The sequence below is a fragment of the Rhyacophila brunnea genome, unplaced genomic scaffold (genome assembly GCF_057557595.1).
Source record: "Rhyacophila brunnea isolate RB1 unplaced genomic scaffold, BYU_Rbru_1.0 scaffold_20, whole genome shotgun sequence".
Classification (NCBI taxonomy): domain Eukaryota; kingdom Metazoa; phylum Arthropoda; class Insecta; order Trichoptera; family Rhyacophilidae; genus Rhyacophila; species Rhyacophila brunnea.
The window spans coordinates 26,219,357-26,238,241 of NW_028232860.1; the positions used below are offsets into that span (position 1 = coordinate 26,219,357).

The window sequence follows — 18,885 nt, forward strand, 5'->3', positions numbered from 1 at the left end:
GATTCAAATAGATTTTACTAATCTTATAATATTATGAAGAATAGATACATACATAATATTACACAAGGTATATGTTATTATTTATTATTAATAAGATACCATTTTGGAATAAGTGTGCATAATATAATTGCAAGCACAGAAACAATAAATTAATACATTTTTTTATTGTAGATTAATCGAGGAATTGTAAATTGTTTATATTGGCTCCTTTAAATTTAATTAGAACTAATCAATAGGCTTCTACATTTCGATAAACTATATATTAGCAGCAAATTTCATATTGCAACGGTTAAATGCATATATTATTAATATATATATATTTTTGATTCACAACCTATAACCTTTTAAATAAATTCAGGCAAATGATTCAGGTAAATGCTTTAATTATACATACACATTTATTTATAATCATATGTAATTAATTCATAATAACTCATCGACAGGCGTGAATGAATACTTGGATATATCTGAATATAAAGTATTTTTTTTTATTTCAACATTAATGTTAATAATCTGTAACTATTTCTATTGTGAATTAATTTTATGTTATTCAGACACCAAATATGATATTGTGGGTTGTTAAAATAAATGAAATTTTGCATTTTTTTATATTATTAATCATTAAGTATACATTCAATTCTGAATACAAACAAGATTTAAGAACGTACTGAATATACAATACTGAATAGAATTATTTTTATTGAAAATACATAATATAACAGCATCTGAAATATTTAGAAGTAACTATTAGAAAAATTCTAGACCAATATTAATACCACTCAAGTCTAAGTTTTTTTTATATGATTTATCTAATAGGTATACTTCTGAAGCTGTACAGTAAAACCCTGTTAATTCAAAATCGATGTGACAGAAAATCGAAAGAAAATTCGAATTATGAAACACAAAATGTATGGTAAAAAACAGTAAAGCTTCTCCTTTTCTATACCTCACAATATTACTCTGGCAGTATCTGATAGGCCGCAAATTTTAAAAGACACACATTGAATGTTGAGCGACGCTCTTACTACAACCGCTGTAATACCGATAATTTGAAGCTTAGCATTTCATAATTATTCACTGAGTTTAATTTTTTAGATTATGCAAATCAATCGACAGTGGCTAGTAATTTGAGTTTGAAGTCGGCCGAGATAACTCGCGAAATTTGTATATGCAGCTTATCGATCACGGCCTCATAGAGTGTGGAAACTCGCTGAAGGCATGGAACCGGTTAAAAAGTTTTTTCTTCCAATTTTGTAAAATTGTTCACAATAACCTATCGATCACGACCTCATAGAGTGTGAAAACTCGCTGAAGGCATAGAACCGGTTAATAAGTTGTTTCTCCCAATTTTGTAAAATTGTTCACAATCACTGTAAATAGATTTTATGAATTTTCACAAAAATTTCGATTTACGGCGAATTTAGAATTAACCGTGTTCGTATTGATGGAGTTTTACTGTATTTATATTATGTTTTTTCAATAAAAATAAATTTTCCTCATTAATAATTATTACACCTGTATATTATTAATTTAACATTAATGTAAAATAATGTACCTACTTACTGCAAATTTTGAAGTTATGCATGCATCAAATGGATTAATAAAATTAATTAAAACTGTTTAAATATCCATTATTATTATTATAAAAAATGGTGTTATGGACACTTTATATACAAGGCTTACTAAATTTATGCACCATATCATCTATAGTTTTCAATACTTACTTATCTCGCGTTGTATGGTTGTCTTTCGTTGACATAAATATTTTTCCATTATTTTATATAAAATTATAAGAATTTTGATAACTTCATCATATAGGTACTGATAGCCGATAAGAAATATGCTAGGATAGATAGGTAGTTATCAAAATAAGAATTATTTATGTACATTAGTTTTGATTGTACTGTATTATAGATAACATACAGGTTATGAGCGTGTATTTGACAAGACATTCAATAGTCAAAATACTGCATTATTGCAATGAAAGATCACCTATTCTGTAATGTCAGAATACGAGATTTTGCAAGATTTCTGCAGTCTCAGGTGTTGCTTTATTAAAATTCTCAAATGCCAGCAATAACTACTCACAAAAGAGACAATAACATAACGTGTAGGGTTAATAGCAATCCTGCTGTGATTTTATGAAAATTAGAGTTCAATAAATCAGCTAAATAAGTATATATATTTCCGTGTGAAACAAAAAGGGAGATTCTGAATTCACTACTTTTTAGGAGAGCCAAATGAAAAAGAAATGTTTGTGTATAAAATTCACTAGTTCAGAGTTGTTAATTCGGCTTGTCTCTAATCTTATATATTATGCATTATGATTGTTCAATTCATTTTTACAATTAAAACTTATCTCCCTTTTCCATTCGCCCACAGATATACCAATTTTAGAAAACAACAAGTCATCAAAGTGAATTGGCTAAAAATACACCTACCCAATCAACGTTATATGATTTTCACACTGCTATGTCACCATTACTATGATAATAAACCGATTTGTATTAAGGAATTTGGGATACCATCACGTTGTAGACATTGCAGCATTAAGATCATTGAATGAAGAATCCTGTTATGAAATTATCAATACCTTTTGTTAGCGTAACATACAATTAATGTAATAGATTGGTAATAGTCTAATCTGTAGGTTTATTTGGTTGAAGAAGAAAAAGAATCTACGCCTGGACAGCATGAGGGTGAGGAGGTTGGAGTGAGCTGAGCGGTCTCGCAGGGGGGTTGGCAGCTGGCGGGCTGAGGGCTTCCACATATTCTTGGATTAAAGTTGAGATTTGGAATGCCTGTGTCAAGAAAGAAAAAAATAATTATAACTATTAACCATTCTGAATATAAAATGTGTAGGAAAATTAGGTACATTATTGACCCTAGAGGGATTCATATTTATTTTTTAAATTGCATTACTAATTGTTGTAAGACCTTCTGCAGAAAACTTTCATTTATAGACATCTTGGTTGATATTATAACGAATACTACGACGTGAACAGAAATTTAATTAACAACTTTTATTTGCTTTAAATACGTACAGAAGTCACTGCATTGTTTATAGCATTCAGAATTTGGGTTATACATTGTGGATGAATCCAGTAGACGCATCCATTTTACGGTCGCACATGATTATGAATAGTTTGCGGTAGCCGAAAATAGGAGTCATTGTCGTACAGTGCCATCTATGTTTTTCATTTGTAACCTGTTACTATAAACATACCACATAAGCAGAAAGTTGATAATTTTATGATGAATATTAGAAAACGATGCAATAGGCTTCACGTAAGAGCAGTCGGAAATAGTGATGGGAACAATGATTAAATTTACCCTTTCGATGGTCTAACGTGGATACCTCGTATCTGACATTCAATATTTTTGATAGGGGAAATTGAAATGTTATAAAAATCAGGTAATCAAATTAAATAAACTAAATTATTTAGCACTAAGGGTATTTTTGTTTTTATTTAATTTCATTTAATAGTTTTTGTATAACATTTTAATACTCCACTGTCAAAAATATTGAAAGTCATATAAAAGGTGTCAATGTTAGACCATCGCTATGTTATTCGTGCGTAGAAGAAATTGCAAATCTGTGCAATTTCAAAGTTACAAGCCCAAACAATTTGTACATAAATCAATTTTTTGGATATGTCGCTTGATCTTTAAATAATAATATGCATGGCCAATAAATTGAATTGCTTTGTCGTCAAACCCGTTCTGGGCATTTTTTCGATAACATTAGTTTTAAATGTACGTATGTGCTACATATATCAAGGTGGGACTTTTAAGTTCCGCCCTGTTTAGTGAAAAAATCAAAATGAATATTGACTTGAGTCACCAAACCTGCTTTAGGATAAATAACAGGTTACTAAATCTGCTCCACATAGCCGACCAATCGGATGTCATTATCAAACCATGATTTTTGGCATACGTTTCAATCATTATACAAACGTCACTACTAACTACTACATTCTTCATTATCGTAAATGCACAAAACCGTTTTTCGTGATTTACTTGAAACTATAAAAAACCTCTAGAGTGGGTTTAGCGATTAGGCGACTCAATTCATCTATTCATGAAACAAATGAACATTGTACATATAAAAACTGTTTGAAAGTTGAGCAATTTTTGTGAATGAACGAATGAACATTTCAATATTCTGTTACATTAATGTCCATATTATTCTTTTGTATTCTGCCATGGACAGAAAAAAATGTTCATGAACAAAATAAATGTCCTTGGTTTGAACTAGGCATAATAATTTTAATACTATATTATAGAAGATAATATTAGATATATAAACTTGCCTGTTGTGTGGTAAGTATGACCTTGCTATGTTTGGAGCCGGCCGCGGTGACCAGCAATAGGCAATCCGGTGCAGGGGAGTGACTCAGTAGGTTGTCAAACTCGTAACAGCACAGCGGCAAGCGTGCTCGAGGCCTCAACAACTGTAGGCCACGGGCGCCCACCGCCAACCACAAAGATCGCGGCCAATTCGATGTGAAGGATTGCTGCCAAAAGACAAATCGAGAATTATTATCTGAAGATTTCAGTGAAATGCTAAAAATACAGGATACTTATTCATAGAACAAAATATGAATCATTTGAAAGAATTGCAAATTACAAAACTACTATAGAAAGTTTTATCGAATAAATTTTTGTACGTGTGTTCAAATAAATTTTTTTGTTCTCTACAAAATTGTACAGTAAAAACAAAACAATAATGCGGTTGGTCGATGGTGTGCGTGCGGATGTCCGAGCCCTACTAATGGTACTAATTACCTGGCAGCCGATGGGCCCGTAGCGCTGACAACGGTACACGTATTGGTACACACAATCCACGAACCAAATCATTGTTTTGTTTTTACTGTAAATAGCAGTAATTGACAATGTCTTTAATAACAAAGAACAAAAAATTTCTTTGGAGGTAAATTTTAAAAAACCCGTTTTGGCTTAAAAATTAAAAACTGAATTCGTGTTTGTCTATATTAGGTACAAGAAAATTTTATAGTGCACATTCAGAATTTCTTGGTCACACGCGTAACGTAAACTATTCAGTACAATCGTGATGCGTAGAAATAACCAAAAGGAAGACCAAAATCAGGATAGTTCGATCTAGTAAGTGTCAGAGAATATTGAGCAAAAATAAGTAGTCGGCGAAAATATGCATACCATGACATCAAAAATAGTGGCGGCATGCAATGGCCAAGATTGCAGCAGATTGAGCAGTGATTGTCGAGCTTGGGCGGGTGTGGTGCCGCGTAGCGCGAGATGGTGTTGACGCACAGCACCGCCTGCAAGCCCAGCTGCGAGACGCGCCGGCAGAGTGCGCGATGCCACCTCTGCGTACATCGCGTCACTGCTTGCTGGGCTCTGGTCTTCGTCCTCTGCGTCGCCTCCGTTGGCCTGTGCTTGTAGGGCCACTAACATCACCTGCGGAATAAGAAATTATATTTTTACTACCCTTGATCAATTCAGGTTAAAATAGAAAAACCTGACCCCGAAGGAGGGTCAATTCACAGGATTCATGGTTAAATGACCATATCATCAAAACTGTGAGTAAATTTGTGGAGCTTCGATACATGGTGACCAACAATAAACACATCAGTATAGAAGTCAGACAACTTGACTTGGTCATACATTATGGATGACTCAATGGAGTCTCAACCTGGCCTGCCTTTTTTTCAAGCCAACCGTCATTCAGTGTCCTGGAAGGCCACTCAATAATATGCAACAGGTGGATGATGACATGACTTGGAAAAATGAAAATAGGCTTGGAGATTGTGCTAAGGAGCAGATGTGGACTAAGAAGAAGAATAAGTACTTACAGCTTCATTGGGTGAGACAGGCAGGCGATCGGCTCTGAGCTGATGCAACAGCTGATGATAGAGGAGATGTAGCTCAGCAGGACAGGGAGGATAGGGAGAGAGCGGTGGCGGGAGGAAGAGGTGTTTGCGGAAGAGCAGAAGCTGTGGGGGACGGCGAGGAGGTCGTTCCCATCTCGCCAACACATCTGCAGCTCTCTCTCCAAATCTCACGCTGCGCTCTCCACCTCCGCACACCTCGTACAGTGCGAAACCTGGAAGAAAGAAAATCCGGTTAAAGTACATTTACATTTAGTAAATGTTCTTTTTCTTTTGGTGTTATCTCCTATCGAAGGTTGGCGAACAAATAACAGTACATCTCCCTATCGTTGGCCAGTCTTATTAGGTCATCACTGCTTTAACCATTGACCCATTTACAGAGGTTGCATAGCTAAGAGAATCTCCTTCTGCATGTGCCTATGCTGCTCTTTACTTTTCTCAGCATTAAGATGCAGTAAATCATTAAGGAAAATATGGCGAAAGAGTATAATCTTTCTACACTTGATATAATTGAAAATGAATGGAATTATTTAACCATGGACAATCACAGATGTCAGGTGCGCACGATGATTTAATCGCATAATATTAGATATTTAATAGATGGACAATTATTTTATGGCTATTATCTATTACTACCATCTGTAAATTGTAGTCTTATTTCAATGAAAACATGTACGTATGACTGACAAAGTTTAGTGTGCACTATTTATGGCGGATCTTAACAGCCTACCTCCACCCTTCGCCACTAGTTTATAGTAGCTATATTCTGTTGACTTATTTGCTCATCTTAAAACTACCGTATTGGTAATCAGCTCTGTTTTTTTAATGCTTAGTCTTTTGATTCTGTAGTACCTGTTTGCCCACTGCATCGAGTGGCGATACTTATGTGTAAATGTATTCTCAACTAAATATAATAAAAGCTTATTGATTAACAAGCCTCAATAAATTATAAGTACCGTCAAACGGGGTGAATAGGAACGTTTTCAAATTTCAAATTCAATTTAAACCCTACGCTGTATGACTGAAAAGCTAAATTCGCTTGCCAAAATTTGTGTCTGTGATTTAGCAGTATGGTGTGGTGAATGGGAACACTCAATATTCACTCGCCATCGATATATTTTCCCAATATTATGGTCTGTTCCTATTCACCAGCGAAACGGGGTCAATAGGATCGGGGAGTCAAAAACTGCAAATTTTATTAAAACACATGATTAAATAAAGAAATATTTATTTAGAAAACAGAAACTGTATTATTTCTTTAATCAGTGGATTAGCTGGAACAAAATTATGTACCTATTTAATTTTGTTGAGTTCATTCTTGGACATAGCCACGTTCGACAAAGTTTTTCAGACAAGCAAAACATGCGAACCGCAACAAACTTTTTCACGTCTGATGAATAACAAACGGACAAGTTTTCTGTCCTATCGGAGTTTCCAAAAGGCAGACAAATAAATTATCTGTCAAATAACATATACATCAGAATGCAAACGATAGCATTTTGGCAATTGCACCACTCTGAAACTTTTTACCGGGAACTGTTCCTATTCACCCCGTTCTACGGTAATTTTTTGCTTGATCTGTTAATACAAATGAAGTTGAAATGTGTTGATATTGAAAGAAAAAATTACCAGTGGCGGTGGAGCTCAAACCGATTTTCTCGGCAAGCATGGCTACCAGGTCTCTGGCAGTGGCGGCCGGGTGGAACTGCAGTGAGTGGAAGTGACCATCGGGTAAGTGTACTCGAGTGTGGAGTGGTCTTCGTGCTGCAGAGCAAAGTACTTCTGCACGCGACGGCGCCCACTGACGACGTCTTCCTGCCGCCGTGCGAAGGACCGCCTGTGCAATGAAACATTTCATATATATTAGGAATAAGCCTCGAAAAAGTACAATATTCTCAGTGACTTACTCAGAGAGCTCACAATCATTCCCTGTAAATATATGCACATATGCTCCGTTTAGAAGTGAAAATGGTAATTGTACAGTCCAAACAAGTTTGTGTGTGCGACCCTAATATAGTTCAATAAAATAGTAACTTCAATTACTACATTTACGTAACTCACAATATTGAATTGCAACATTATTCCATGGCAAAATCTTCACATGTCATCGTTTTCTGTGCCAAGTAACAGTTATTTCAGTTTTATTAAGTATTATTATTCAGTAAATCTATAAAGCCTCATTATTTCTAAATAAATTATGCTTTGTTTAACTTTAATACATACATACCTACCCAAAAAAGATCCTTTTATTTTAAATCATCTCACAAAAAATGTTGTAATATCAGTTACAACATTTCATTGAAAATATGCCATTTTATGACAATGTCGAAACTCATAATTATGGGTGGCCATATACAGTTCAATGTGTATAGTCCGACAACATGAAATCAGCGATAGCAGGTAGTCGCTGTAGTCGCATAATATAGAAGACTTCTCAGTGACACACCTGTCATGGCAGCAATGCACGCACGGCAGGCGTGTTTAAATAATGTATCGGCTCTCTTTTTAGATGAGACTCCTTTTCTTCTTCGCAATAAACCAAAAGTTTACTAATAATTATTCTAACATCACTCCTGATCGTTTTTGACATATTTTTATTATAAAAAGCTTCAAATTACGTAAATTGATAGATCCGTACACCACGGGAGCGTAAAATGAAATGATAAATTTGGGGGCGTTCCTCATTTGAAAACGGAAATGTGATTAGCTGCACTGGAGGGGATTGTTAATTCACAGTTTTAACACGTGGACAAGAAGTTCTTGTTCGACGATAGAAGAATCCAAATGGATTAAAATTTTGGTCATGTTATTCCCTACAGATTGGTGTGACATACAATACAATTGTTGGTGATGTGAGAAGAAAATTAAAGAATATATTACCTTTTCAGCAAAGCGTGCATATTTAGCCTGATGCGAATGCCTATCGCCAGCTCGAGCCCTCAGGTGCGCTAAGAGTAGTCTTCGGAGAGGACGGGCAGTGGGTAGGGCGACGGCTCCGCACACGCAAACCAGTGCCCACAGCCGCAGAGCTGATCGACTTCCTGGCTCCGGATGATCCGTAGTCTGTAATGTCAATGGTAATATTATAATATCATGCCTAAAAATCTTTTTGAAGTGTATCTAAGAGAAAATTCTGTCTTCCAAATACTGTCAAAAATTCCCAACAAGAGACGCATCCGCAATGTAATTCATGTAACTGCCTCTTGTATGATGCACTCAGATACCAGTTGTCATTGTTTTCCGACCATGTTCGATCCTAATAAGATCATATCGATGGTTTAGTGCACAGATATTTTATGTCCAGTTTTTGTCGAAATTGAGTTAACATACACAAAATGTTCATCTGCATCATATCTTTATGCTGTAAAAATATTGTACGTCCAAATAGGATATTTAAGAAGATACTGTATCATTCAAATACACAATACGTATGTTCATTTCTCATGCATCTCAAATTTTAAACTTCGATTTTCTCAAAACATACTAAACTGGACATACAATATCTGCGCACTAAACCATCGAATAGGCCTCCACAGAATGGAGGTTTGTACTAACAGATTTTGTTTTTAAGAGAAATGGATGTCAGCCACTTGCTCAACCTATTAGGTCCATACTCTGACTCATACACAAATTGTAAAACAACATGTGTACTTGTCAGACCCAGGATTCGAACCTGGGACCCACAATACTATAGGCCGACGTTTAAGCCGCGCGGCCATCATGGGTCATTGTTTACTCTAGTGTTAACCGTCAATCAGCTCGTAAATGACTAAATAATAACCAGTGATTTGAGTCATTCTATGCATCTCAGCGTAATCAGTAAATTAAAATATCATGTTAAAAATTGCAACATACCTGTTTAATAAGTTGGACATATAGTTCTGCCAGAAGCGATTCGCTTCGTAAACACTTCTCGAGTAAGCCCTGCGCGATGGCTACATGTTCCTCTGCACCTCCGCCACTCGGCTCCTTGTTTTCTCCATTGGGGGTGACAAGGGGGGCGAGGCCAGCCCACGCTAGCACCGAACAGAACATCTGCACAGCTGCGGGTTCCTCCGCCTCGGGCAATCTGGTGAGGGAGTGGGTGATAGGGGCTCGGTTGAAGGCCCACCACCCTCCTGGGAAACCTTTGTAAGTCTCTCCGGTGGGTCCGGAGATGGAGTCTCCACAGTTACCATCTGATCCCCCTCCCCCGCCTCCGCCTCCTGAATCATTTTTGCCTTTGTCCAAGCGATGTTTGCTTAACCTAAGAATAAAAAAAAATATGTATTTATATTGCAATCATTCATAAATATATTATAGAACGTTTGGTGTCATTCTTTGCTAAAAAATTTGTACTATATATTTCATTAGCTTGTCACAAAACTATTACCTTCTGAGGGTATTCCTCAAGAAAGAGGCAGCAGGATCATGCGGCCTCCTGAGAAGTCCAGAATCGACAGCCTGTCGGCGTGCAGCGGCAAGCGCGGCGTGAAGGCGGGCTCTCTCAGCCGCAGGTGCTCCTCCTCTGCCGGGTCCCCCACCACCTTCCTCTTCTCGCAGCCACGAACCCAGACTTGCGCGGTAGGAAACCATCAATTCTGCTATTTCCACCTTTTGTTCAGTCTCAACTACCAGGCATCTGAAATATGAAACAAAACTTATAAATACCTCATGTACACAATTATTAAAAGTCACAATAATAACTTTGATGACAAAGAAGAATTATAATAACAGTAGATATTGAAATACGCCTACGATGGCCAAGCGTTTATGCATCCGGCCTATAATGTCATGGTTACCCGTATTCAAATCCGGGGTCTGGTAAAAAAAAACATAGTTTTCAGTGTGATGTTCAGATGTTTTTGAGGAGCAAGTGAGTAACATCTATTTCTCGTAAAAAATATACATCTGTTAACATAACCTCCACACTGTGGAGGCCCATATGATCTTCAAAGGATCGGACATGGTTTAAAAAAATATATATATTGAGAAAAAATTTATACTAAATAAAATAAATATCTTCGCAATATATATATATATATTATAATATATAGCTGTCTTCCTATGTACAAATAATTTACATAATCAATTCATTCATATTATAATAGATAACATAGTTACAGTGCCACACATCGACGTAGTCGAAAACTACCCAATCAAGACTCGCAACTGAACAGAATCTGACAGTGGTATTACGTATTCAATAAGGCATTATTGTAATTCCATTTTTGTTCGCTCTACAGATAATTTTGTGGGAATGTATTTGCTTTATAAGTGTATAGTTTGCGTCCATACATGTATGGAAAAGTTCAGTACAAGTCATGTTTGAAACGGTCACATATTATGTAGTAATTTAATAAAACAGTAACATTCATTCGTAATAAATACAAGTAACACCGGGTTTATCTTGGTAACATAGTTGCGCATTTAATAATGAATGAAATTGACTGGACGAATATAAGATGTTGTTGAAGTGCTTGCAGCTAATTGAATCATTAATCTTCGTAACCCTTTTTCAGTTTTACTTTCTTTTGCTCCATCTATATGAAGTTTTTCTTCAACGTCTTTAATGATATTAAATATATTATATACCTTTGATTGTTATGCATAGCGGCCTGATTTAGTGTGATTGTAAGGAAGCAGTCGGACGGGTCCACCATGAGAGATTCTATATCCTCATAGCGGTGCTCGGCCATCACTTGTTTGTCTTCTGGCCGTACAAGTACCAACCCGTCACTGTTCACTCCCAGAAGGACTGATGGACCTACATGTAAAAAACATTACATTATTACTATTCCAATGGAATATAGCTTAGGTATTTATCAAAGTGAAATGGGAAAGTTTCTATTATTGCTAGACCGGACTGGGTATCGACACTTTGTACTACACAATATGAGGCATCTAAAAGCAAAAACCGATAAGTCCAGATTATGTCAAAATCAAACAATAAATACGTACATGTACTATAAATCGTTTCACACAATATGACGTAATGATATATAAATTGTTTTAACTCTTAATGACATGCAGAAACCGACAAATTAAATAGTTATAGGCAGATACCGATATGTCCAATTTTATTTTGCTTATATTTATTGTAATTTTAAGTTGACTGACTAATAAAAATAGGCATATTATTCTTCTTAAGGCTATACTTCAGTTGAGGCAGGCACTAAAAAGATCGTGACTATGCGTCGCGCAGATTGTGCAAACGACGCGTGACGAACAAAACATAATTTGTCATAAAAATTCAACATGCGTCCATTTAATTGTTATGTTTATTGTTATTTAAGTAATAATAATAATATATTCATTGACATGTTTTGTTTTTCGAGTAAATACGTAACATTTTTTAGTCATCTTTACACGATTTAAGAATTGATTCCTCCAACGCCATCACAAAACTAATTAACGTGCTCACAGGTCGACTATCACTCTCCGATTGGCAACGCGTGTGAAATTATATCCCACCTATTGCTGAAAATTATTTGCCATTCCACTGAAGTTTGCTCTTAATTGGTAGGTAATACAATGCAACAAAAAAAAACACTATTATTTAAGCATGAAAAACAAAAACGTCGTTTACTATCATTGCAAAGTGGACATATCGGTTTTTATTTTAGATACCACATTTATGATAAGTCATTGAAACATACCGTGTTGCCAATGTGTCCGATAAGTGACAGGGAAGAGAGTCGTGCCGTAGAGTGGATACTGCATGACGCATGTGAGGTAGAGGACTTTGGCAGTCAGTTCACTGCGGCCTGCTCCGTACTGACGATGAGCAGCTGCTATTACGCTAACCTGGTAACATGAAAGAACAATAATATTATGTATATACAGTGAAACCCTGATTTTACGCTTTTCAATGGACGTAAATTAGGGGTATTGAAAATTAATCATAAAAATTGGTTTGAAGCATTTGAGAATGTTTCTTTTTTTTTTAAAACTGTTAATGTTTTTCTTTGCCGAGACATTTGATTGATGCCTGACCGGTTTCACTGTGACTATTTAGTTGATTTTGTTTTGTTGTTTTATTTTTTCTTTATCTTTTTAAACCAAATGTCTTATCTATATTCTACCTAAAAAGCAACAGTGGAATAAGTCAAAAATACTAGTTTCGAGATAATTGAACTGGAATGCTTGTGTCATACAAATTAAATAGTTAACTATACATTTATTTTATTTTTCCTCCGGTTTATAATAAATGATAATGGTAGGATTTTTCGTAAACCATTATTAACACCCAGGTATCTTAGTTATCCCACTTGGTTGTTTTGAAGTTATAGGACGATTTTAATAAATGCAACAATGGCATTTTTTCTTTTAAATGAAGTACATACATCATATTATTACAATATTTAAAAAAACATCTTAGTGGTTCATTATGTAGGTATGGGTTTTAGCAATAAATTGGCAGACTCATCTCAAAATCAACTATTTTCACTTTACCTCACCACATATACCTCATGTAGTGATATATAAAAGTCAAAATATCTTTGTTTGATTTATTTTTACTTCTTGGCCCCAACTGACATCTCCATTACATAAAAAAATACAACACATTTGTTTGTTTCAAATTACCTTTCCTGTCAATTCCAATTTAAAATTTTCATGAAGGATCGAGATAAAGTTTGCATATTTTGGATTCGATTTGAATTTATGTTCTTTTGTTTGACTTAGCTGTCAAAATTATTTTCGTTTTCGATGTTGTATGTACACATATTTTAATATTGAAGAATGTAATTATTATTGTTTTGTTAAGTAAGATAAATGTATATCAATCAACGAAGCAATCTTGTGCGAAACTGGGTACTTCAGCTATTTTATATTATTTATTTATACCCTACTATGTAAATAGTTTCTAGCTCTTATAGCCATACGGCAACTTAAATATGCAATGTAACATTTTTGAACTGATGCATCTCAGTTATTCTGAATAGATATGTGAATACTAACCCAGTGCTGATGCTGCCTTAGGTTGGCGACCCTCGGAGGCATGTAGAGGTGAGGTTCATAGTAGGCATCTGTATGGGCAGTGGAGGGAGGCGCTGCAGGCTCCCCGAGGGATACTTGAGCCTGTAGCCCTGCCAACTGCAGAGCCACTTTGGCACTCACTGGGAATTCGTCACACTGCAATCAAGAAGATATCAAATTGACGACAAAAGAAACAATGTTTGCATTAGTCCAAGCAATCTTATAATCAACTTCATTTTCATACATCAATTTCCAGAAAAGTAGATATTTTTCTCTTGCTTGGTTTGGTTACTACACTCAATATTTAAGGCATGCGGAGGCGTCAGGCGCTGACTAATTTCGAGGCCTCTTATGTTGGAATATGTTAAACTGACTAGACCTTTGATCAAATAAAGGCTTACACATTTCATGGTAATTTGTTGAATATCTACTAAAAAAATGTCAAGCATAGACTTTTTTACGAGGAATAGTTTGAAAACACATTTGGAACATTTGCCCAACCAGTTGGATTCTTGGACTGGATACATTAGAAAACAACATGAATTTTTTGATACAATTGATGGTTCAAACCCATGATCTACGGCTTCGTATTTATAAAAAGACAGTCGCTTTACGCACTATACCAAAATAGGTGCAAAAGAAAATTTATTACCGATGTATTATCACCATCATGATAATGCTTGTAAACTAATGATTTGACTTAAAACATGTCCGGTTAAATTCTGTAAATTTAAAAATTCGTGCGACTTTGTCACAAGAAGTTTGAGAGAAAATCAACAGCCCAAACTTGGACGATAAGCTTCATCACTGTCAGCTACCTGCCTGAACCTTTTTTAGTTACTGTCCGCACACTATTTTTGTTTTAAGGCTAATGGGGTATATTCAACCATTATTACCACCATTCATTATAACCATAATTAATTTTAATATAAAATTAAATACTTTTGTTTGTCGGAAACACAACCTTATAAAATAGTTTATTATCATTTATCACTCCAACAAAATAAAATTACAACTCACAAGTTTCCTGCCATCAAAAACAACCTGAATTCAAAAGTATGTATCTGCTGTACTAGTTGCAGCCAGCAATTAAGTATACCAATATGTTTTAAATTTAAATCGCGCTACCAAACTTTGGTTCATTGTACTGTACTTTGCTTGAGCCAATACATATATTAATATTATGAGTTTAGATGGATCACCTTGACTACACTATGAACAGCTTGAGCATATAGGAGAGCTACTTCGACAGGATCTTGAGAGAGGGCTCTTGGTCCTCTGAACAATCTTCGTTTGAAAACGAAACGATTCTCAGCTGACCCGCCTCCGGCTGCTCCTCTGGCTACTGTTGGGAAGCCTCCATTGGTAGCCATTGCGCATTGGTTCCTGGATTAACAAAATATCAATTAGTCATGCAAACGTGTACCATTTATTATGTATTGGATAAGGTCATGGTCATATTAAAGTATGCATTTGCAGCGGTGGTGAAGGGTGGAGGTAGGTTGATAAGATCCAACAAAAATAGTGCACACTAAACTTTGCCATAAGTATTTGTTTTCATTGAACTAAGACTACAAATTGCGGATGTTGATTAGTTTTAAAAATTCATTTAAACCCTGCGTAAACTAAGCCATAATAGATAAAAAGTCAACAAATATTTGTCTATCTATAAAATATCAAAAATTATACCATTAAATCATAAATAATTTTAGATAGGTATGTTATAGATAGAAGAATATTTTTGATATATGATGGTTTGGCTACGCAGGGCTTAATGAATTAAAACTAACTAAAATATTATCTGTAATATGTATTCTTAATTCAACAAAAACAAATAAGTATGACTGAAAAAATGTGCACTATTTTTGTTAGATCGCCTACCTATAGTATATCTAAAATATTATGGTTTGGTTTAGGCAGGATTTAAATGATTTTCAAAAACTCACCAACACCATCTGCAATTTGGATTCTTAGTCCAATGAAAACTAATAAGTACCTACCTATGTATTACAAACTTTAGTATGCACTATTAATGTCAGATTTTAACAGCCTACCTACACCCATCACTACCGATATGTAGGTACTATGTAAATATGGTATTACCTCTTATTGTCAATACCATGACACATACTTATTTATTCACATGACTACAATATCAACAATTAAAAAAAAACTAGTATGGTAAGAAGCCCTAAATTTTTACCATACACAAACGTAATAACCATACTCGAATATTAATGATAAACCTATAAACGATAATAGGTAATTGAAAGATCTCCTTACATTTCCCAGCTGGCGATAACATCATACAAGAAGTGGTGTCCTTTGACATGCTCCTCTACAGTTCCTCGACTCTGATAGACGGCCCAACCGTCTCTCTGGCGTAGTCCCAACTTGTCCGCCAAGCGAGCTCCGGCAGCTGCCGCAGTGTCTGTCGGGTGGACATCAATAGCTTTCGTTCGCCCGTCAAGGAAGAAGAAGCGACACACAATAGTTCCTAAACGTCTCATCGCCTGTAAAAATAACATACCAAACCATCAAATACATTGGAATCCTTGTCACTTTACCGGAAACATTCTCTATGCTCAGGCGTTTTGATCATATGAACATGGTCTTAGTTAAGATAATCAAAGTTCTATGTACCGCAAGCAAGAAAAAATTCCTTACCGCAATCTCGACGGTGCTTGGCGGGTGTCTTCTAGGCTGAGCCGCAGCCGGTCGGCAGTTGTCCAAGCACCACTGTGCCAGTTGCGCTCTTCTCGGGGGCGCCGCCCCTTCTGCTGTCACGGCCGCAAGAGCCGACGCGGCCAGTTGTCCTCGAAGAAAACTCACATAGTACCGATGCAAGGCTCGTGAAGGTTGCCACGCGACTGCAGCTAAGCATAGCACCAGCCAGAGACGCTCCGACCAATCGGCGCATGGACAGTTTGACACCTGGCAACACATTTGCAGGTTAGGTGCCGTAAAATCAGCACTATCATAAAGCCATACAGCACACATATTAATTGTAGTATTAAATTTAAATTGCCTGCACGACAAAATGATTTATTATATTGTCGATGTCGTTCTGGTGATGACTGCTGAGGGTGTCCTAGACTGAGAACAGAATTAATATCTCGATACTATATAAGCTGAGTTTCAGTGAGAGACTGATCTATGTGCGCGCATCTCGTATTATGTGATTCTTTCAAAGAAAGCTTTGAAAGGTTATTTAGTTTAGGCAGTGTGTTATGCAAAAGAGGCAGAGGGGGAACACAGATGAGGTGGTGACCATTTAAAAGAATTCATTGGAAAACCCGTAGCATCTGTCACAGGGCATGCAGAGGATAGGGAAAGATGTAGAAAACTCATCTAGAATTCCGCAGAAGCCATTCCAGAGTGATGACGTGAAAGGAATAAGGACATGATGTCGTCAGGTTATCGCTATAAGATTGATTTACTATTTGAACACCATTATCCATAAAGTGACACAGTGTTTCCATCTTTTTATCAACAAATTATAGTACGAGGTTCAAGAAATTAAAGTATTTTGTTTCTAAAGAAATTGGTTGACGATCGCATTGTGCATCACAGTGGTGACCCTAATAGCATCCAACATCCAAATTAAGCAAATAATTATTTGAAAAACGGTTCAACTGCATATGCCTTCAAAGGTTCGTGTAGGTCAGTGACGTCCCGTGGGGGTAGGCAGATTGAGCGTCGCTTGGGGGCGGCAGTTACTCGAAGGGCGGCAAATCGAGGTGAATAGAAATAGCACATAAACTTAGTACTTAATAACAAAATATCCTTCCATTAGAAGAAAAGCGACACGGATCGCCCTTAATTCCTCAAGACATAACAAATTAATGTACCTATAGCAAAAATTAAATGTAAGAAAATACTGTCCCTACTACCTAAAAACGTCAAAACTTTTGGGAAGGTATAAGTATATTTTGTTAGTAATGCACCCATTCAACACATTTCTTAGATATTGGAAAGATGAAAGGATGATAAAAAATAACTGTATAAAAATGGAGCGGCATTTTGGCGCTGCCTAGGGGCGCCATTTTGTCTAGGGACGTCACTGCTGTTTCTAAACATTGTTCATCTTTCCATTATTTTTGTACAGTAGTTTTTCGTTTCATCATTATTTTGAAAATATGTATAGGACAAACATCAAAAGACAAATATATATAAAGGAGAATTTTACGTTCGTAATCTATCGTCACATCCTAACGGAGAGGAGGGAGTCTGATATAATGTGATGGTTCCTGACAATGGGGTTAGGGAGGAAAGGGGGTGTAGAAAATGTGAGATAATTTCAATGAAATTATTTTTTAATGAATAAGGGAGAAAGGGGCCAATTTTATTAAGTGTGTGTAGTTTTATGAAGTCACACAGTTAAAAATATTGCAATTAGAATGTCAGATTCTCAGTATTTCGATGCATGCTTTGTCTCTTGTAAATATCTAGATAAATTACCATAACTGAGGCGTCTAATCGAGAAAAAAATACGCACGTATTCTTTGTATAATTTTATACAATATGTATTGATCTATAAATTCCAAAACGCGACATAACCCTACGAAAAAAAATATTTTAAGTTTCGATTTATTACAAAAAGCGCCAAGTCCGTTTTTCATATTATTTAAAGCTTGGTTGATTTCGCGCGTGTTTATGTCAACCAATAAGGGAACGTTCAATATTGAAAAGGGCGTCTCCCATGCTGTAGCATCTGGTAAACGTATGACAGTGCCACGGAAATATGTGCCTTATGCGGGATAAATTAAAAAGTGAAGTACAAGTAGCGCTAAATCCAATTTTATTTTGCCTATATTTATTACATTTAAGAGTTTATCGGCTGAAACAAATTGCCATTTGGTTCTAATTTCGACATAGAATACAATGGAAAAAAAATCTCACGTTAAAACAAATAATTGAAGCTAGAAACATAAAAACGTTGTTTCCCGAAAATATTGAATTTTGGGCTTGTCGCTTTTTGTAATTAGACGCCTCAACTCATAACAGTCATCTATATCTTAATGATAAAATAATTCATTCCATACTGCATAATTAC

The 18,885-nt window shown here is 35.7% G+C and overlaps 1 protein-coding gene across 1 annotated transcript in view; it reads right to left on the reverse strand.

Annotated features, from left to right (window-relative positions):
- Window positions 1-2,678: 2,678 nt before the first annotated feature.
- Myo81F (unconventional myosin 81F) overlaps window positions 2,679-18,885 on the reverse strand; it is a 217,115-nt gene continuing 200,908 nt past the window's right edge. The window contains exons 24-37 of the mRNA XM_085948590.1: window positions 16,497-16,763; window positions 16,113-16,342; window positions 15,032-15,215; window positions 13,812-13,985; window positions 12,509-12,656; window positions 11,445-11,616; window positions 10,243-10,491; window positions 9,726-10,116; window positions 8,751-8,933; window positions 7,500-7,707; window positions 5,835-6,085; window positions 5,179-5,439; window positions 4,314-4,517; window positions 2,679-2,801 (exon numbers count right to left, since the gene is read on the reverse strand). Of these exons, the coding sequence (XP_085804716.1) occupies window positions 2,679-2,801; window positions 4,314-4,517; window positions 5,179-5,439; window positions 5,835-6,085; window positions 7,500-7,707; window positions 8,751-8,933; window positions 9,726-10,116; window positions 10,243-10,491; window positions 11,445-11,616; window positions 12,509-12,656; window positions 13,812-13,985; window positions 15,032-15,215; window positions 16,113-16,342; window positions 16,497-16,763 (3,045 nt within the window). The remainder of the gene's footprint in view (window positions 2,802-4,313; window positions 4,518-5,178; window positions 5,440-5,834; window positions 6,086-7,499; window positions 7,708-8,750; window positions 8,934-9,725; window positions 10,117-10,242; window positions 10,492-11,444; window positions 11,617-12,508; window positions 12,657-13,811; window positions 13,986-15,031; window positions 15,216-16,112; window positions 16,343-16,496; window positions 16,764-18,885) is intronic.